Source organism: Hylobates moloch, unplaced genomic scaffold (genome assembly GCF_009828535.3).
Source record: "Hylobates moloch isolate HMO894 unplaced genomic scaffold, HMol_V3 SCAFFOLD_13, whole genome shotgun sequence".
Taxonomy (NCBI): domain Eukaryota; kingdom Metazoa; phylum Chordata; class Mammalia; order Primates; family Hylobatidae; genus Hylobates; species Hylobates moloch.
The window spans coordinates 100864745-100887271 of record NW_026652288.1 but is presented as its reverse complement, the minus strand read 5'-3'; the positions used below and the strand labels follow the sequence as shown (position 1 = coordinate 100887271).

General features: G+C 35.5%; 1 protein-coding gene across 2 annotated transcripts in view; it reads right to left on the bottom strand.

Moving 5' to 3' along the window:
• Window positions 1–4992: 4992 nt before the first annotated feature.
• The window catches only part of CCDC50 (coiled-coil domain containing 50), a 65006-nt gene continuing 47471 nt past the window's right edge, over window positions 4993–22527 (bottom strand). For both annotated transcript variants that reach the window (XM_032171914.2, XM_032171913.2), the window contains 6 exons: window positions 19061–19176; window positions 18602–18646; window positions 18401–18505; window positions 16497–16576; window positions 9863–9969; window positions 4993–7651 (listed from right to left, as the gene is read on the bottom strand). In XM_032171914.2, the coding sequence (XP_032027805.1) occupies window positions 7632–7651; window positions 9863–9969; window positions 16497–16576; window positions 18401–18505; window positions 18602–18646; window positions 19061–19176 (473 nt within the window). In that variant the 3' untranslated portion in view covers window positions 4993–7631. The remainder of the gene's footprint in view (window positions 7652–9862; window positions 9970–16496; window positions 16577–18400; window positions 18506–18601; window positions 18647–19060; window positions 19177–22527) is intronic.

The window sequence follows — 22527 nt, the reverse complement described above, 5'->3', positions numbered from 1 at the left end:
GGGCGAAAGAGCAAGACTCCATCTCAAAAAAAAAAAAAAAAAAGGAACTTTCTTGTATGCTACCTTTTCACATGGCCATAGCCTGACAATCAGACTCAAGTCATATTCCCCATAAACCACCCTATCACCTTGAGTACCTCTTACTACAGATTAAAGGGACCTGTTTTACTTGCATATTTAATTTTTTAATTGGCTTACAGATGCATCAACTTTTTCCACTGGCAACTTTAGTATTTATTTAGAGACCAAAGATTGAAATCAACATACTAATCTTCAACTAAATAAAACAGTATCACCTGCACATCACTGGTACTACTCAGGATCTAGCAGAGACTACAGAAATCATTTAGATTTCCTGCTATATTTGCCATAGAGGAATCTGAGGCCTAGAGAATCTGCTGTAGGGTGGCTAAATAGTGACATCTTTAAACATAAATTTAGTAGTCATTGAAAATATTATTTTTAAGATACCTGATAAATTTTTGCAGAATCATTTCCCACATTGTGGCTATTCTATCGAACCAAATAAGAAAAAAAAATCTTATGAAGGTAAAATATTGAATAAATCAGTTATTAATATCCATTTTGTCAAAATAACATTTAAGTGTCCACAAGGTGCACAGTGCAGAGAGTTGTGCATGGGGTCTTTAATTATCGGAATTATTGTGTGAATATCCACTTACCTGTTTTTTTTTCTCCCAAATACATCAATCTAACCACCAAACACCACACACAAAACAAAGCTACTTCTCCAGCCGATCCATACTTGGCAGTATTTATTGACGATTTCAATACACCAGCCATCATTATCATGTTATACATATTTACAGGAAGCGTATGGAAATGGAGTAAGAAAAAATTTTACTGTTATTAAACAGACCTATTAGGGTCATTTTGTAAATAATAATAATTATAATAAGACTCTCGTAAGTTTCCCTGTCCTTGAATGCTGTAAAGAAACAAAACAAAAACATGAGACAGAGACCACTGACTTAACAAATGGATGACTTTATTAAGAGAGAAGGACAAGATTGGTGTTTACCTTGGTCAAACCATCTAGGAAAACAAAGTGCACAGACTTATAGAATACTTTGGTTTAAAAATTATTCATAATATCAATATTAGACCTGATGTTTAAAGAACCTAATGAGAAATATAGTGTAAAAAACAAACCATGAAAACACAAGTTTGCATAGATGAATTAATGTAGATGTACAACTGGCATTTTAAAAAGGAGGTTTGCGTTTTGGGAGTGCCTTAACGATGTCGAACACCTCAGCCTCCCAAGACACGTGAAAGTCACCAGCACCACAGTTCTCATTTTCCTCAATGAGGTCATGAGCAGGAACAACTTGTGCTGTATGGAGGTGAACTGAAAGAGCCTGCTTCCATTGGCCTAGTCCAGATGAGTGTGTACATTCCCATCAGAACCCACCACTGGTCACCTTTAAGGCATCCACAAAATGTCCCTCACAGTTTCACTTAATCGCTAGATAGGCATGTGGTTTGAGGCAACCTCTTTGTTTTCTGTCCTCACACAGGCAACTATATTCCATCAAGGTTCTGTTCAATTCCGTGAAAAAGCTATTTCAAAGCTGCCTATTCTTCTGGGGCTTGATTATAAATCCATGAGCATTTGGAATAACAATCCACTTGTTTTATAAATATATCCACATTCCAAATATCAAAGGGGCACTTACTAAAGAATCTGAAAGTGCCCAGGCAATGTGTAGTCTCTCTCTGAAGAGATCATGTTTCTAAATTATGAGACAAATGATAGCATCACCTCAGGTTTCCTGGGCAACTTGATTTATATGAGCAAACTCTTGTACTTTTTAATTCAGCACCTTTCAAAATATATGCTGGGATGGATTCTTCTTAGGGAAAACCCCATTATAGAGAATTCTCATTTGGGGGCATCATTTTTATATGCTATCTCCCCAGTGTATCCTCTCAATATTTATAACACTTTATGAAATAAATATTGGGTTGCCTGTAAGAAGAGAAAAATATTGCTCTTTCTGAGGAAGAGCATTTGGCTTGCAGTTTACAGCAAGAGCTGAAATTACAGACCATAGGGATTTCCAAGGCCAATTTGACCAGAAATACAAAAATTCTGATGTCAAAAACCCTATCACAAAATTTAATAGCTAGAAATTATTTTAGCAATATAGCCTGAAATCCAGTGCAACAAAAATGTATCCCAATTCTATGAGATGTCATAGTATGCTCTCTTAGCTGTCTTCCCTTACTTGTTCTTACTCCTTACTTGATTGATCTTTTGTGAAGACAATGTCGCCCAAACCCATCTTTCAATTTTTCTATTCTTTATATATGAACCTCAGCAATGAATAACAGGGTATTAAGTTACACAATTAATTCTGCCCTTATCTGAAATGCTGAAACCTGCACAGTGCTGGTTCCCTATGCTATGAAGTTACTCAAAAAGAGAAAAAACATTTTCTTCGAATTTTCTGAGAATGTACAAATGCATCTTAAATCTATTAAAATATTACTAGGCAGTGTTCACATATTTATATATATAAAGGAAAGAGAATGGTTTTTAGGGCCATGTATTTCTACAACTCAACATGATTACTTACATGATTGTGTCAGCCTGTGGCATCAAATAGAATCACCACTCTGGTGTCTTTCTTACCATAGCAAAAGTTTTCCTGCTTTTCTGTTAAAAGTAATAAAATAGAAACACTCTTCACATTAGCAAATCTCCCATTTCGAGTAACTATCTGTTTTGTTTGGTTTTCTCCTTTTTTTTCCTTTTAATGGTTAAGCATTTCAATACACAAGGGTGTTGGTGAAATTCTTACAAATAATCTGAATGTCTTCCCTGCATAACAGAACCTTTGGAGATATCTTCTACATAGTCACCATAGAAGACAGTCAACTCTCAATTACTCAAGAAGTGGTCACCTGGTACGAAGGATTTGGCTAGGAAATTCTCTCTCCTTCTACCCGTCTTTTTGGTCATGCCACTGCTTATTCAGAGGTTGACAGACAACATGAAATAAAATTATGTATTTATTGTGTTACAGATCAGCCACAAGTCAGTGGCAGAAAAGGTCCAAAGCTTCTGATGACAAGGATACTTGGGGATCATCTGCGAATGCTATATCTCAGTGGAAAGCTGACTGTCAGTCACATAAAGGAAGTAACGTACACTGACATCAGTCACAGTCAAACTAATTTAAGGCAGTACTGCGCTCCTCACAAACAGTGCTGGCATAAAGTGCAGGTCTCATTGTAAAAGTGACTGTGTAGTAGTGAGATTTTCTGTTTACTCTTTCTTTCTTGACTTCTCTACAATTAAATTTCAGCATTTCTAATGACAGTTGTTAAATAACAGAAGCAACAATATCCTGACTCTTTCCTTTAATATTCTTACCTCTCACCATGGATAAAAGAGATTCTTCCACCAAGAATTGGAATGACATTGTGCCCAGTCTCCAGTTTGCTTCTACCTGCCCATATTACTTATCATGGGCCAAAAAGAAAAAAAGTATTCTATCAACAGTAAGATAAGCAGATATGGCTTTAAGACTCACAGGCACCACCAGAAATGAGAAAATGGGACCATTTTATATAGTCACTTCTCTATGAGCAGTAAGTAATAGACAAAGTAATTTAAAAATCTATTTTCCTTTTTGCTGAAGCATGAGGTTTTGATTGTGTTATGATTGTTTCAACAGAATATGGCACTCTATGTACAACGAAGTCTACCTTAGCACTCCCTACACAAATACTGTCTTCTCAAAAGGGAAAAAGCCTTTGGCTGCAAGTTCTATTCTATTACCAGTCCTTCAGAAAGCTGTTTACACAGAGATCTCACTCCTTTATAGGCTGAAGATTTTATAGCCAATCATCATAGTTATCTTTCAAGAAAATAATCACTGAACAATGAATCATCTTGGTACTCCCCAAGGTGATGTTTATACAAAGGCAAGACATCAAAAATCTAGGACTTAAAATGCTAACCACTCATGGGGTAAACTGAATGCACCATATTACAGTGGGTATTTCCAATTTAGCACAAACAAATTTTAGACAAGTTTTGACGGTATTAAAGAAAATTAATAATCCGTTAAAAGCTAATTATTTTTATACTGAAAAGTTCTGACTTTGAGGGAAAGTGATGAGCAATAGTCAGCAATGAATTTACTCATCATCTAGCTCAGCTTCAGGACACATTAGAGAAGAAAAGGGGGGTTAATGAATCAGGTCCAGAATTTTCTAGAGTGAGCTCAGTAAACACAAAGCCCAAGGTCACACATTTTGAAATATGCTGATCTAGATCCAAGTGGTCACTGCCATTCTAAAAAGGTTTTCCTCCTAAAAGCATCTATCCATATCTTTCTTTTCTAATTTAGCTATTTCTCTATCATCAGAACACCTAGGGTGAATTTTCATTTTCTGCTTTTGTAATTTCTTGGTGTGCTGCTGGTGGTTGTAAAGTAACTTGGGAAATAGCAATTCAGTAGTATGTAAAGCCACTTTCTGAAAATCACAATGTTCCTTTAAATACACGTAAAGCAACTGTCCAGTCCCAAAATAAAATACTTATGTCTAATAAAATACTTACGTCTAACAGTGGTTTGAACGCAAAAGTCAAATATTTTTCAAGTCAAAACATTTAATTTGACTCTTATCTAACTTTACTTCTAAACAATGATTTATAAAATGTGGAGGAGAGTGGATGTCTGTGTCAAGCAGCCTTATGGTAAGGCTCCGTAACATATTGTGCTTATTCAACAACACTGGTGTTAATGAGGCCTGGCCTCCAAAGGACAAAGATACAGAAACAGAAAGGTTTTCCAAGGCCAGAGTATTAGTTTACATCACAACATTAAAGCATACTACATTGTGGGCCTAAAAATTAAACTGCATGTGTTCTAGCAGCAGGAACAACAACAATAACAACAACAAAATCCTTCCACATGTATATAAAAATGACGAAGTAAAAAGCAGAGAACACAGTGGAAAGTGTCTGGCAGTTCATTAAAATACAGTTGAGTTGCTTCTATAGTCTCAAACATTATTACATTATTTGAATGAGAAAGAGTAAGAGGGTTTAACTGGCTGAATTTCTTTCTATCTCCTTATTCATAGGGTAATAATTACTCTGATATTATTTAAAAAGTGTTTGCTTTACACAAAAATAAAATAAACATAAAATATTTTAAAATTGTAATCTTTTAAAAACCTTTAAAAAAAGTAACAAATTTTCAGTAAAGATGTTGAATTAGCTATCACAAGGGAAATAACCACCTTTGGTCACTCACTAAGACAGCTGAAACACTAACATTCCGGGTTAGTGTTAAGTGGTCTGACATTTTTTTGAATGAAGTATCTCCAGTTAACATTTTACAATAATAAATAACTGGATGAAGTACATGAGAAGCAAGAGAAATGCAGAATTTTTAAAGTAAAACTGATCATTGTATGAGATAGAAAAATAAATATTTATGAAATAAAAAATGGCAAGTGATTTTGCCTAGTTATCAAATAAAAATACACTGTTTTTTCTTTTAAAATTAGAATAAAAAAACTTTGAAGGACACGAAGTGAAATCACTGGGCAGATAAAGAAAAATACAGCATTACCATAAGTAAACAAGGCCTAAGCTTTGGATATTGAAAGCACTATCTGGAATTTGACTTAAGGCCAGGACCTTCCATTTTGTCTCCCCTTCTTTATTTAAATGGAGGTTTTTCTTTACCCATTTTATCATAGCTATAAAAAGTCCTGTTATTTTCCTTTTCCTCCATTTCTCCAAAATGACTACATAACAGAGGGATGTTGATTATCTTTCTGATTAACATCTGCCCAAAACTTAACTCACATGATTTTACTTAAATTCCTATAATACACGAACTTCATGAAACTACAAATCTTTCTCAAATGAGACCCAAATCCACTCTGAGAAACTGTTCTAAATAGCTGCCTGAATATTGTCCAACTTTAAAGACCATCTGAAAAGATAAGGCAAACAGAAGGCAATTCACAGTGGGAAAAAAATTAACATTTTTCTCTAGTGACCTATATCTTTCCTAAACAAACGCCATATTGAAATGACAAGAATTTCATATTTATACAATGAAAAATAACAGCAAGTCAAGCTGAAGGGATATATATATGTGTATATGCGGGGGAGAGATAGGGAGAACAAGTGAGCTTGATTGCCATTTGTCAACTAAGTAGTATGGGAAAATAAATATTGCAGTAAGGTTAGCAGCTACACAAAGACTAAATTTCTTGAAGAGGGGCTTTTAAAGGTCTTGTATAGAGGAATACAATCACTTGCACAAAGGAATACAAATGTTTAAAACCAAATACTTGGCTGGCTGGACGTGATGGCTTAAGCCTGTAATCCCAGCACCTTGGGAGGCCAAGGCAGGTGGATCACTTGAGGTCAGGAGTTCGAGACCAGCCTGGCCAACATGGTGAAACCTGCTGTCTACTAAAAATACAAAAATTAGCCGGGTGTGGTGACACAAGCCTGTAATTCCAGCTCCTTGGGGGGCTGAGGCAGGGGAATTGCTCCAGCCCAGGAGGCGGAGGTTGCAGTGAGCCAAGACTGCACCACTGCACTCCAGCCTGGGTGACAGGGCGAGACTCCATCTCAAAAAACAAAACAAAACAAAAAAAACCACAAATACTTGCATAGATGACCACTTCATCAAATTCAACTTCATGTTGAATTAATCTAATTACTGGCATGTAAACCAAACATTATTGAGAGGTTATCAACAAATACTGCTACGACTTTAAGCAAGAGAAAAGCCTCAGTCTACAGCCAGAGAGAAGGATGGCATCATTACTTATGCAATCATTTTTCAATTCCATTTCCTTGGCTCTACAAGTAAATGAAAAAGAAGAGATGGAATACAAAGTTTTTCATATATATGAGTTAAAATTTCAGAGAACTAAATTTTTGTCAATAAATACTAATAAATGTTCCATTGCCCGGGGCTTCGGAAAGCCTTGCTACTGAGCCAAAGGCAGAGGAAGTGTTAAAGAATGCTATCTAGGCCAATCTCCCCAGGAGGGCTGAGAAATGCAAAACCTCTACAGTCCATCTAGTCAGAATAACATATTTCAATTGCTCCAAGTGTTTCTTTTTTTAAAATACTTTATGGTTGTGCTTTTCTTAAAGAATACAATAAGCAAAGGCTCTGTCCTTCAAAGTATCATACACTAATGCAACAAAAAGCTATTTCTTATATTCTTTTATTCTGTGTTGCATCCAAACATTGTTTTACTTTGATCTTCATCTCCATAAAATTTGAATTGCTAAATAAGGCCTACTCCCTAGATACCAAACTCCATACCTAACAAAATGGCCGTTTACAAAGCTCTTAGATACTATATCCCAAGAAGTATATGCAGCATAGAGGTGGTCAATATTCAGAAGCTACGTTTTCTTATACTGCCCAAGTGATCACGAATAACCAAAACATTTGAAATGAATTAAAATTACTTATGGTCAGAAATGCACTTGAGGATAAATCCCAGGAATGCAAACACAGGAGAAAAAAAATAAGTGTAGAATTCATTCTGTATCACCCAGTAATACTTGCTATAGTTAGTCCATTTTCAAGGCAGATTCCTACTTTTTAATGCTTGTAATGAAAACCTGGGGAGGGGAAGAAAAAAGGAAACACAATTAAGGAAAAATCTTTGAAACTCAGACAGCTTTTTCTCCCTGCCCAAGTAAAATAACTTTATTTCTATACATTTCTAATAGTACTTTATTCTTGATTGTGACATATATACAGAATCAATGTGTTAGTTTAGTATTATGCATCAAATGTATGTCAAAGACAGTAAGGTACTCCCCAAAAGGTGATACATGTAGTTTGAGAAAGAAAAATACGAGCTACTTCATTAAATCGGGAACAGTGAAAATGCCACCAACTGATGGAAGTTGAAGTGGGATGTGTTGATGAAGATGTTTATAATGTCCAACTAACCTTATTTTTAAAATAATGTCTTTTGTCTTTTTCTCAGTATTGGATGCAAGTCAGAATGCGGGGGAGGGAAGCTTTCTTAAAAATGCAAATGCTTGACAACCCCCATCTAGAAATTCTGATTTAAGTAGTCTAGAGTGCATTTGTGTGATGGTATTTTTAAATGACAGCAGAAAATGTAATTTAAAGATATTTTGAGACATTATTATTGACTTGGAAATAAGTAACAATATCACCTAAGTCTTCAAAAATCATAACAAATAAACAGCACCAATTAATGAGATCTAATATATTTGCAAAGTCTACTGCACTGTGCAAACTTCTTTTACATATTTAATCTTTTATGATCTTGACAACTCTGACACTTTCTAGACTGCCTCCATTTTGCAGATGAGGAAATTAATATAAGAAACTACCTTTTCACCATTTCATTTTACGACTCTCATAAAAATGTACATAAGTGAATGCAGATCCTTGCAAGAGCAAATACGTTCCTCTGTCAGAGGCGTTTGAACCAGAGCGACTCCATCTTTAATAGGGGCTGGATAAAATAAGCCTGAGACCTACTGGATTCCATTCCCAGGAGGTTAGGCATTCTAGGTCACAGGATGAGACAGGGGGTTGACACAAGACACAGATCATAAAGACCTTGCTGGTAAAATAGGCTATGGTAAAGAAGCTGGCCAAAACCAAGATGGTGACAAATTTGAACTCTGGTTGTCCTCACTGCTCATTATATGCTAACTATAATGTATTAGCATGCTAAAAGACACTCCCACCAGAGCCATGACAGGTTACAGATGCCATGGGAACATCAGAAGTTATCCTACAAGGTCTATAAAGGGGAACCCTCATTTTCAGGATTTGCCCACCCCTTTCCCAGAAAACTCATGAATAATATACCCCTTGTATTAATCAGCATATAATCAAATAACCATAAAAATGGGCAACTAGCAGCCCACACTGCTGCTCTGCCTATGGAGCAGCCATTCTTTATTCCTTTACTTTCTTAATAAACTTGCTTCTACCACTTTACTCTCTGGATTTCCCTAGAATTCTTTCTTACACGAGATCCAAGAACCTTCTCTTGGAGTCTGAATCGGGACCCCTTTCTGGTAACAAATTTTAAAGGTTTCGTCCAATTGAGGTATCCCTATTTTTTCTTTATGCTTTGTTCCATTTTTCTTTTGCATGAAAGTTATGTGGGAGGTGTGCATGCATATTTTAAATCTAATTAATAAGAGTCATAGGCAGATAGGAAACAAGAGCCACTACAGAAAATGCAGTCCTGCGGATCTAAACGGAGGTCACCATCACCTTTTAAGAATCTGATGAAAGAGCTGGGTGCCGTGGCTCATGCCTGTAATCCCAGCACTTTGGGAGGCAGAGGCAGAGGGATTACTTGAGTCCAGCCTGGGGTGACATGGTAAAACCTCATCTCTACAAAAAATACAGAAATTAGCCAAGTGTGGTGACACATGTCTGTAATCCCAGCTACTTGGGAGGCTGAGATAGAAGGATCATTTGAACCCAGGTGGTAGAGGCTGCAGAGAGCCGAGATCATGCCACTGCATTCCAGCTTGGGCGACAGAGTGAGACTCTGTCTCAAAAAAAAAAAAAAAAAAAGTGAATCTGATGAAAGCTTCATGCTCTCTCTAGAGGAAAATGTAAATACACAGAATATCTTACATAAAATTTAGGGTGTTCTGTTTTCTGTTTTGTTACTGTTTTAATAAATGAGGAGTTCTATAACAATGTGCTAACAGAATAACTTATTTTTCCACTCTAGTGGAACACAGAATTTGATTTTTCCACTGCAACATGAGGCTTATATAAAAAAAGAAGATCCTAAACTTGACCACACATACTCTTCTTACCTTTATGAGAGGACTCTGATTTTGAGAAATGCCGTGTGGAACTCTGCTGGTTTGTAAAATGAGTGTAATCCAAATCTTCACCATCTGTCATGATAGGTGGTGGTGGCCTAAAAGGAAGCCAGAATTTAAAGGGGCATTCTAAGTAACGCTTACTACAACTCTACCTCTTATTGGATTGCAAGGTAAAAACATTTTATAACACTCTCGTGAAATGAAAAGCCAAAATGCTTCAGAATTCACACTGTAGTTCTTGGACAGTTGCATGGCCCTGAATAAATTATTTATCTTCCCGTTCCTTTGTTTTGATGTCATAATTCAATAAAAACAAGTATCTCCTCAACAACTAATACATGTTAGGAACTGTGCTAGATAAACAAAGATTAGTGAGATGTGACTGCTGCCATTTATAAGAAATAAACTTTGTTTTGGTAGGTCTTACACCAAGTCAAAGAAAAAATAAGAGAATAAAGAACAGAAAAGAAGAAAATAATAAAGCCAAGGAAGAAAAGAAAGGAAAAAAAGAAAAGAGGAAGGGTAGGAGACAGAAAGGAGGGAGGAAACAGAAACAAAATTTCATGAGCAAAGTTCCTTTATCCACTAGGTGGCAAAACAGATCTTAATACATTTGCAACTTCTATGTAATACATTTGCAACTTTTTATGTCAAAAAAATGTAAAAAAAAAAGATATAATTTTTACTAAATTTTTTATTAATTACTTAATATAGATTTATGCAAACATGTGGCACTGAAGCAGAAAACCTCTCATTCTTTATCTCCCAAAGGTGTACTCAAAGTTTGCACTAAAGGATAGCACCAGATTAAGATTTATCAAATATATAACCATACTGTAGGCCATTTTGTACATTTATATGTAAAATCTAGAAGGCATAAGTATTCTGAAGTTTGTAAAGTTATAGTTGGTTTGGTACAATGGGCTCTGTCATGTAAAAATAAAAGCAAGTGTTTTCAAATTTTTTTAACTTGTTGCCAAGCAATAAATCTTTCCCCAGGTATTCAGCATCCAGAAGAGGTCAACACTGGATATAAATTGGTATATGTGCTGAGGACTATGCTACAGGTTCTACATAGATTATCTCAAGTAATTTTCAGGACAAGTCTGTATGCTAATTATCATATACATATTTTAGAGTCAAATTAGGTTAGATGAGGTAAATAATCTGTCCATGTTCACACAGCTGTTTAGTGGCAGACCCAGGCCTCAAACTCAACTGGATTTCAAAACCAGTGTTCTTAACTACTCTAGTATGCTCTACTACATAAGTGTGTATTTTTATCAGGAGCAACATCATCTGTATACAAGACTGTATATATGTGTGTTTATATACATGCATTTGTATATTTTCATAAGTATACTTTCGTATGTATCTGTACTTATACTTTCAAATATCATTTCATGCATTTTTTGTTACATATATATACATACATAAGTAATGGAAACATAGTGAATAATGCATTTTTTCTAATTTTTATTTTTAAATCATTTGTTTACAAATATTGGAAATTAAATAGTGTTTTTCTCCAATACCTGATATTTATAACACTTACCTTCAAAAAACAATTTAAGACTTGGTAGAAAAACAGAGACAAATCAATCTGACTCTAGGATTAAAGAACTTAGCTTCAAAAAGCAAACAAGTGGCTTAAGAAGTGACTCAGGCCCAAGAAAACAGGGTTAGTAGTTAGAGTGACCCAGTCTGTTCTCTCTTTTATTAATGTCATTAGGCAGTCAAAAATCAGAAAGACAGAAGTTGAGTGGGACTCACAAAAACAACCCATGATTATTGCCTCACCATCAACTCATCATCAAGGAAAAGTATGCTAAAGTTATGAAACAAGCACAGGATGCCCACAAGTTTTCTAGCATGTCCATGTAAGGATAAACAAATCAATCTAGAATGGCTTCAGTGCTCTTAAGCGTACTGTTCTGTTTAGTTTCAGGTTACACAGAGAACAAATCTTGGCTTACTGCTGCCAGGAGTCCTACACCAAATTATTTTGTTATACCAGAGACAACTGTTTTAAAGTTAAAGCATATATATCCAAGTAGAAAAATTTTTATTAACACTTTGTTGTATAGTTTTATTGTATTAAGATTGCCTGTTTCCTACTGTTCTCATGAAATCATTTACATCTTTAACTTAGTGATATAGCCAAACACCTTTCATAATTCACTTCAAAATTCACTTCTTTAAGAAACCCTCCTAGACACTTAAACCAGGATGTCTCCCTATGTTCTTATCATCTTGTATTTTCATCCATAGAACTTAACACAATCATAATAGTTATTTGGATAATTATTTGTTTAGATTATAAACTCATGAGAACATGACAGAGTTCATTCTTGTTGACTGATGTGTACCCCAATTATGTGTGAGCAATTATTAGGGTGCTCAATAAATACTTGATAAATGAATAAATGGAGACAAATGTATTTCACATTCATAAGAATGCGCAAGGAATAAAATGAGATTTAGAAAATATTTAATTTTTTAAGGAAAAAATGCAAGTAGAATAACAGACAATATTACCAGCATAAAATCCTCTAGTTAAAACAATCTGGAACATGGGTTGAAATTTTTTCCAGTTACAAGAATTAGAATTCAGATTGCTAAGTTATCTTCTATTTCCTTAAAAGACAGTAGAAAACTTCTTTCAACAGTGTTTTGTAGTTCTCCTCATAGAGATCTTTCACCTCCTTGGTTAGAAGTATTCCTAGGTATTTTTTGTGTGTGTGGTTATCGTAGATGGGATTGAGTTCCTGATCTGATTCTCAGCTTGAACCTTACTGGAATATAGAAATGCTACTTATTTTTGTACATGGATTTTGTTTCCTGAGACTATGCTTAAGTTGTTTATCAAGTCTAGGAGATCACAGATGACATAAATAAATGGAAAAGCACTCTATGCTCATGGGTTGGAAGTATCTATATTATTAAAATGTCCAGGTCAGGCGCAGTGGCTCACGCCTGTAATCCCAGCACTTTGAGAGGCCGAGGCAGGCAGATCACCTGAGGTCAGGAATTCAAGACCAGCTTTGCAAAGATGGTGAAACCCCATCTCTATTAAGTATACAAAAATCAGCTGGGCGTGGTGGTGGGTGCCTGTAATCCCAGCTACTCGGGAGACTGAGGCAGGAGAATCGCTTGAACCCAGGAGGCGGAGGGTGCAGTGAGCCGAGGTCACGCCACTGCACTCCAGCCAGGGTGGCAGAGTGAGACTCCATCTCAAAAAAAAAAAAAAAAAAAAAAAATGCCCATAGTAAACAAAGCAATCCACAGATGGAACAAATTCCTATCAAATTACCAACGTCACTTTCTGCAGATTTAAAAGAAACTATTTAATCCACATGGAACCAGAAAAAGAGCCACATAGCCAAGGCAATCCTAAGCAATAAGAGCAAAGGGAGGCATGTCATTACCAGACTTCAAACTATGCAAGGCTATAGTAACCAAAAAAGCATGGTATTGGTACAAAACCTGACACATAGACCAATGTAACAGAGTAGAGATCCCTTGAAATACAGCTGCACACCTACAACCAAGGGATTTTTGACAAAGTTGACAAAAATAAACAATAGGGAAAGGACAACTGATTTAAAAAATGGTGCTGGGAAAACTGGCTGACTATATGCAGAAGCATGAAACTGGACCCATACCTCTCACCATATACAAAAAATGCAAGACCTTAAACTATGAAAATTTTAGAAGTAAACCTAGGAAATACTCTTCTCAACATTGGCCAAGGCAAATAATTTATGAAGACCCCAAAAACAAATATAACAAAATCAAAAACAGACAAATGGGACTTAATTAAAGATGTCTGCAAAGCAAAAGAAACTACAAACAAAGAGACAACCTACAGAATGGGAGAAAATATTTGCAAACTATGCATCCAACAAAGGATTAACATCCGGACTCTCTAAGGAAGTTAAACAAATGAACAAAGAGAAAACAAACAACCCTATTAAAAAGTGAGCAAAAAATATGAACAGACACTTCTCAAAAGAAATACAAGCAGCCAAAAAACATGAAAAATGCTCAACATAACTAATTATCAGAGATGCAAATCAAAACCACAATGAGATACCATCTGACAACAATCAGAATGGCTATTAAAAAGTCAAACAATAACAGATGTTAGCATGGATGCAGAGAAAGGGGAACACTTTTACACTGTTGTTGGGAATTCAAATTAGTTCAGTCCCTCTGGAAAGCAGTTTGGAGCTACCATTACCCTGGCAATTCCATTACTGGGTATATACCCAAAAGAAAATAAATCAGTCTATCAAAAAGACACATGAACTCATGTTCATCGCAGCACTCTTCACAATAGCAAAGACATGGAATCAACCAAAACGCCCATCAACAGTGAATTAAAGAAAATGTGGTACATATACACTATAGACTACTACACAGCCATAAAAAAGAATGAAATCATAACATTTGCTGCAACATGGATGCCTCTGGAGGGCATTATTCCATGTGAATTAACACAGAAACAGAAAACTAAATACTGCATGTTCTCACTTATAAGTGGGAGCTAAATCCTGGGTTCACATGGACTTAAAGATGTGAATAATAGACACTGGGAACTCCAAAAGGAGGGAGGGAGGCAAGGGCTGAGAAACTTCCTACTGGGTACTCTGTTCACTATCTGGGTGACAAAATCAATAAAAGTATAAACCTCAGTACCACACAATATACCCTTGTAACAAACCTACATATGTATCCCCAGATTCCAAAATAAAAATGGCAATTTTTGAAAAACAACAACAAAAGTTAAACACACATACACAAAGAGTAGAAAATTCCGTAACAAAGAAATCAGATTTTTGACCATAAGTATTACAAGCTCTACATGAGAATGTGTCTCCTCTACTACTATTACTACACTTCAGTAATAAACATCTTGACCTAGGAAATGCCATGTTCTTCAATCCTTGAAACCAACTATTTCTGTATAGCTAGCTAGCTAAACTTCTCCACCATGATTAAATGTGAAAGAGGAAAACCACAGATTCTAACCAGAAAGTATACATTCTGATATTAGTTGTGCAAGGTATCTACATATGCAAGATATATAAGCTTTAACTTTTAAGTACGAAAACATAGGTTTCAGAAAATTCTTATTCTTTTTCTTTGTCATATATACAATCCTCCTAAAATGACATTTAAAGATAAATGTTCTTCTAAGGTAAAAACAAAAATTTCTATTCTACTAGCCCTAAGTCACTTTTCATTCATTTATAATAGCCATTTTTAATACAGGATCATTTGATTATTCACTCTTTCAGTATGCCAAATATTTCTAAAGTATCTATTACATTCCAAAAACTTGTTTTCAGACTTTAATAAACTTTCTTAAGAAATCAACCAATACTGTTCCATCATATATGCTGTCAATGGTATTAGTATTCTAAAGAGGCCAAGGATTTGAAGACCGCAGAATAAGCCTAAAGATGATTTAAATTCATTTGACTAAAAAGAGGATAATAATCCAGATGTATTTACTTACTGAGAACAGATTAGCTGCTGCTTCTTTTACTTGGATACTTTGGGAATGTACTAAACTATAGAGTTCTAAGAAAATGTTTGGCATGTGCTTAACCAAAAGCTACAACAGAAACAGATTTTATATAACTAGACAGAATATGCCACTATTCTTCTCAGAGCAATACAAACCCAATGTAATTTTCTGAAGGATTATCTTCTGAAAGCAAATGAGTTTTAAGATAGAAGATTACTTTTTAAGGACTCTAAATACATTCACTTGAAGGAAACAAGTCTAGGAGCTTCAGTGTGGGCATGAGTAGCAACAACAGTGTCAATTATTCAATGAAATAAACGTTATGTTTCAAGAATTAATAAATAATCAAGAATAAAAGTCAAATTTGAATAATTCAGAGTTTTCAAAATTTTAAACTTAGTGTGACTTTTTTGTCTTGTTTTTAATATTTTTTCTTCACATTCCAATCATGTTTTCTTTTGAAAGGCAACAAAAAGCAATTAAAAAAAAAAAGAGGTTACTTCCCCAGAGACTTAAATGTTGACAACTTGAGGTAGAAAGACAGCAGCTGCTCTGTAACTATTATGCACGACTGTTTGAGATAAATCAGAAAGTATGTACACCATAGCCACAGCTATTTGTCGAGTGGGATTTAGACAGTCTACAAGGATTCAAGATTTTGTCAAGGACACTGAGACTCAGAAAGAAATGAGTTTGAGCATGTGCAAATGGCATGCACACATCGGTGTGGCTATGAAACCCGGTAAAAATTTAAAACTCGAAATTTTATTTAGGAAAAAAAATCACTCTCATTCCCCAAGCTGAAAGCATAAATTCAGTGAATGCAGAGGTAAGAATCAGTCCTAACAAAAAGTACATTCTTCCTTATCTACCCCAACTTTTGTAAAATCCTGATTTGATGTGCACAACTCAATGTAAGACTGGAAATAAAGTACTAAAAATAACCCTGGATGTCTTGACACTACCTCACAAATGCAGATTTTTGGATCTCCTCTCCAAAAAACATACACTCTTCTTAGGGAACTGACATCTCCTTACTCACCCCAAAGTCAACTTCCTCATTTTCCTTTTCAGGTGTCAGCTTACCGTGCTGGCCTTTCATTCTTAGAATGGTGAGGTTCATCACTCTCTTTTGACTTTGAATTTGCTGCTTTAGCTGTTTTTGGCTATGGACAAAAATACAAACAAACAAACAAACAAAAATAACACACACATACAATCCAGAATCATCAAAGGGAAAGATTAAGTTTAAAGTATGTTTATCATGCCAAGCTCTTCCTTAGTGATTTCAGATTAATTATATTTAGTTGAGCAACATAAAATATTTTTATATATAGCCACTCCAGAGATAAAAAATTTATAGCTGCAAAGGTAGGCTTTGGGCTTACATGAAAGGTGTAATTTAGCCCACTCATCTGAAAGCCTTAGAACAGCCAGAGGAATGAGCTAAACACACAGGAACGTGCTTCCCTAGATGGGTGTGCTTGGCCACTGATTATTAACATAATAGCTACACAGTAATTGACAAGAACCAGTGGATGCCCAGAGTCTATGGAATCCAGGTTTGTGCACTCAAACTTATTTCCGCACACCTGTCTTAGGCTGATTTCCAGCCAGTAAACTAAGGCACATTCAAGTCAACTTTTCCAAGAGAGGAACTGTATCAGTACCAGTTATAAAATAAAAATTACAGAAGTCACGATGATACTTGCTAGAGATGTGGCCATTGCCTTCTGACACACCTGATTTCTAATCCTTAAATACTTACCCTTTCCTAGTTAAGGTAGCAAAGAATCTGAGAAACTCCTGGGCAATTATTTGTGGCTTAATTCATTTAACAGAAGTATTTGGGAATCCTTGACTAAAACAGTACGTTAGAAAAAATCCTGAATTACTGAGTTAGTTAAGAGAGAGCTAAATATACATAATTAATATGAGAATAATACATTCATTGTTTTGAGACTAACTCGTAGGTAACTGGGCAACAGCAAAGAGTACAGCAATACTATTAGCAAGGTTTCTACACCTTCTTTTTCCTCACAACCATTACTGAGACTGTGAGGTGGGACCAGAAACCCAATGGAGGAATTTGTTCAAGAGAGACCAGTGCTAAACACCAACTGTATAAGGAATACACAACCTAGGTTTCATTCTTCTGAGCCTAAACTCCCTCCCTAAAAACTCTGTATTGTACCAATTCTCTCCCTATTCCTCTGCTCTTTTTCCACCTAGCTTGATCTTCTGTTTGTTAACTGTCTACACTTTGTCTTCCTCTCTACATTACACATTACTATAAGGAAAAATGTCGTCTTTCCATGGAGGTCCAAAGTGTTGTCTTGTGCGCTGCCACTGATGAATAAAGTCTGCTCTACTGGAACTCGCAATTACCGCAGCAAAATGAATTGCAGTAACTGTTTATTTTGTCTACAATTTCTGATCAACGAGGGGAAAGATAACAGTCCAAACTCATGCTAGATAGGTCTTGCACTGTGACATAAATAATTGTTGGTGATAAGTATGTATCTTTCAGTCTGCCACAAACCATGTTACATCAAAGGAAAGAGAAACGGGTACATGACAGAGATTAAAGATAATGTAAGCACAAAGAAAGTACAGATGGGAAGAGAAGTTCATTGTGGAAAATATGAAAGCATGTGAAAATATGAAAGCATGTGAAAACGCTACATTCTTCTATAATCAAAGTACTGTATATGAAAACTAAGACTGTTCATGACCAGAAGCACTTGCATTTTACTCGGTCTTAAAGGGAACAGAATGAGTTTTCAATCTTAGCAGTAACTTTTGACATATTTTCAAAAATTCTGTGATTTTTCATGGTGATGGAATCTTCACAGATCAGATTCATATATGCAATACAGATAATTTATATATTCATATATCCTATATTTGCAGAGCTTAACTTAAAAGCAGAGTCCCCTTTTCATTTCTAATTTTATTTCTAATTAGAAAACAAACAAAACACACTCTACCTTCCACTCGGGGTCTTGCTTTCTTTTGTCCAAAGATGATTTCTCCCGCTCCTTGGCTTTTTTGTAAGCTTTCTTTTCTTCAGCCATTAGAAGTCGAGCAATTTCCTAAACAAAATACAGTCAATATCATTAACTGCAGAGTTGCAGATAGAAATATACTAGGATATTTCCAAAGAATATCAGCTAAACTCATTAACTTACTTCATCTTGAGCTACTTGAGCAGCTCTCATGTCCACCTGGGTAGCCTATGATATCGAAAATACAAAAACAAAGAATTTTATTGGAATCTATGTTGTGCGTTTTCAGTATCTTGTTCAAAATAAGCTGGTTTTTGAAAATAATTGTGACTCATGTTCCTGAGGATGCTAATCAGCTGGTATGCTTTCACCAGCCAGAGCAGGAGCTCTTTTTATCAAATCCTACAGCAGGGTCATGGAGAACAATCATGGAGATGGAGAAATGGAGTTACGGACTTCGTTGTTAATGCTTACTCACTAAGCAAAAGTGGATACTCTATTCCTATTGTCTTGATTTTTCCACTCATAAAAAAAGGTTTCTCAATTAAGAGAGGACTATTAACGTAATTTTAAGATGGACTGAATTCACAAAAAAAATACCCATCAATATATATCTAAACTTTTGCCTTAAAATTTGCTCACCAAAAGTTCTTCTTCTTGCAGTTTTCTGGCAATTTCAGCATCATACCATTCCTGATCCCTGTGGGCCATTCGCGATGGAGTAGATACAGCTTCTTTAGTCACTCTTGGCTTCATTCCTTTAAAAAAAAAAAAAAAAAAAAACTCAATGTAATAAAACAACCGAGGATGTTTTCTGAAAAGTTACGAAATTTAAAATAAAGGAGATTTTTCTTTAGTAGCTAACAATGACAATACTACCTCTACTCCAGAATACAGTGTGGGGTGCATTAAAAATATTTTTGCCCTAGGAATGGAAGTGGCAATGTAGATAATGCATACATTTAAACAAAGATATCTAACCAAGCCTGCCTGGTAAAAAGTCCCCTCTCACATAGTTCCTGCAACAGCAGAAAATTATGTAAGAAGTTGCAAGTGAGGCCCTGGAAAAATACAAAGTGAAAAAAAGTCATTGAAAATAAAAATAATTTAAAGAAAAGCAAATTACAGTCAGAGTTTAAGAGGCTAAGCTGTCAAGGGTGGAGGAGAGGAGAGGCTTCTATTTATCTCAGCCTGCATACTTACTACTTCAGAGGGAGCAGAAACAGCCGCACCTGGTAGTCATGTGATAATACCTGTTAGACAGGCAGTGGCCCTGCCATGGCTTTTGCTCTGAGAGTAAATTAACCCACTCGCTTTAGATCTTCCCCACAGCTTTGATCAGACTAATAGCACTGTGACATCTTAGGGAAAATATAACCAGAGCTATATTGAGAGCACAATGACCAGAGTTCTATTCCAATTTATTCCTATAAAGCAATTCTGGCTTTAAACTTTTACTTGACAGTGTGAGTGTATTACATTCAGAATTAATAAAAATTGTGAATACAGTGAACAAGATTACTCATCTGAAATAGTTCATTTTAGTAAATTAACTATTCAGAGGAGAAACAAAATGTACTCCTGATTGTCTCTTTATGCCAGGCGTTGTCAACCAGGGCTATATATTCGAATCACATGAGGGTGCTTTGAACACATATAAAAATATTTGCCCCAACCCCCACAGATTCTAAATTAAGTAGCCTGGGTGTGCCCTGTCCTTGAGTAAGTTTGTTTTAAATCTCCCCAGTTCATTCTTACTTGCAATTAATATTGGTATCACCTGTTTAGTGTATTATGCCCATTAAAATTACTGTAAATTAAAACGATTTTTGTCAAAATCCCTCACCACACTTGACTCACTTGCTGTTAATTTAAAAAAAAATAAAATACAAGTAAACACTGGGCAAATGATGAGAATGTAAGTATTTTGTGAAGCCTATCTTTGTACAACTTTCAACCTCGCTTCTGTGGCTTCAGAAGCCAGACTCATACACATCTCTATTTCCTACAAAGAAAGACTAGCAAACATGGCTTTCTTAGCTTCAGACCTAATAGAACCCGATTGCACAGACCACTTCAAATCATCTCTAGAGCCAGAGTCTTATACTGGGCTAGGCTTAATCTAGATTTCTGAGTGGTTTGGGACAGCCAAAAAAAAAAAAAAAGAACAGTGGCATAGTCCCAAGAGTGGACCATCTGAAACAGAATATAAATCTCCCTGAGTTATTAAGCTTAGTCATAACTAGGAAGCAGATTTCAGAGAAAATGAAATTAGATGAGGAACTCAGTACTGGGCAATGTCAGTGGACAAAAGTCTGCTATATATACCATGTTCCAATCTATAGAAAAAATGATACTTCAATAAGCAGCCCAAAGCTTAATTAAGGATGATGGAACATGCCTAGCTCCTTCACTTTTGCCATCCAGTGAAATACAGTGGGATGTGCTGAAATTTCAAGGACCAAATTTTCTCCACTATTATGCCTCCTAAAGTACACCACAGAATTAGCCAAGAAGATTTTTCACTTTCAATTTTATTAAAGACACATTGTTTTAAATTCTATCAAAGACAATATTCCATTGAATAGTCTAATTGGTTTGACAGGGTGATAAGACTGTAACCTCTGGCAGTTAAAAAGAGAAAGAGTCAGAATCTGAGGTAATATCTCTCAGTTCCAAATATTTAGAGGGGAAACGGTTTATTTAAACCCTTGATGTATCACTGGAATCTGTAAATCTCATTAAGCAGAAAATCCCCACAGCTTGGAATACTAAATTTTTGCATTGTCAGGATGCCCATTCTCTGCAGTGTCCTCTGGACCCAAGGTGACAAAAATTTTTGTAAGGGTATAGAAAAAGAACTCACAGTGCAGTGTAAGGCCGTCATTAAAGAAAACAAAGATGTCCAAAAATTTTTTTAATGTAATTAACTGAAGGAAATTAACAGACTAGTTTCCCTCATCTCAGTATCCTAGACTCTAGAAACCAGCTTTCAAAAAATCGGGTGAGTGGTATTTTCAAGTTCCATATATATCTTAATTTAACACTTCCTTGTCTTTTTCTGTTTATCATCCTTCAGATGAAGAACACAAGAACGTCCCTAAATGAACACAAAACTTCATCCTTAAATTTACAGAATAAAATTGTTGAAAGTACTGATATTCAAGATAAATTTATTCTGAGCTTGGAATAAGGTAAAATGATATATTCTTTTTGATATCATGTAAGAGTATTTGTAATAAGCCAGTCTGACATTTAGGGAATGCCACAGTATATCTGACTAACAATTCACAGCAGAACAGTGCAGTTATTTTATGGCCCTGCGAGTTTAGAAGTTAACCTGCAGAAAATGATGAGCTATTAAGAATTTATAGTCCAACAGAGAAGTAACTGAAAGGTTAGGTACCCATTGCCCTGTAGAAAGTTATCTTATACTTAATTTAAAATTTTATTTTGCACTGTCTTTCAACTGATTCTGTTAATGCTGCTCTGCAAATCCTCTTAGAACCAGCTCCTTGTCATCATGCTAGTTTCTTCATTATTAAGTTAAATATAACTTTGGCCTGTCCTAACAACTTTAAGAATTGTGCTTTTACAACAGCAAGAATAGATGCCACTACCTAGTAATTATATTTTAATGTAATCCTCTGACCTGTTCCAGGGAGTTACAAAATCAAATGCCTACAGGGGCTAGAAAGGTAAAATGTAAAATGCAAGCTGAATATAAAATGACAGAAAAGCAGCAGCTCATGTTGTAGTCATTTTAGTATCTGCCTGATAACAATGTTTTTTAATCCCTTGTGCTGGCAGAATAAAAAAACAAAACATTTGCAATTCCAGTAGTGGAGCCTGTGAGTCAGTGTTTAGTGTCATGCTTCCTCAGCCTATTTAAAATATCCTGGAGCATAACTAAAAGCCATAAAGCCTAACTAGCCCTCAGAGCACTCCTGAAAGTCAGATTCACAGAAGCAGAAACGTAGAGGTCAGTGTATCACCATTCTTTCTCCATACTTTCCCCACGCCTTTGGAACTTATAAACCTCAAAATGTTAGGGGTGTAACTTCCTCATAAACCTACTCAAGACAGATTAATACACTTTCCCCTATTTT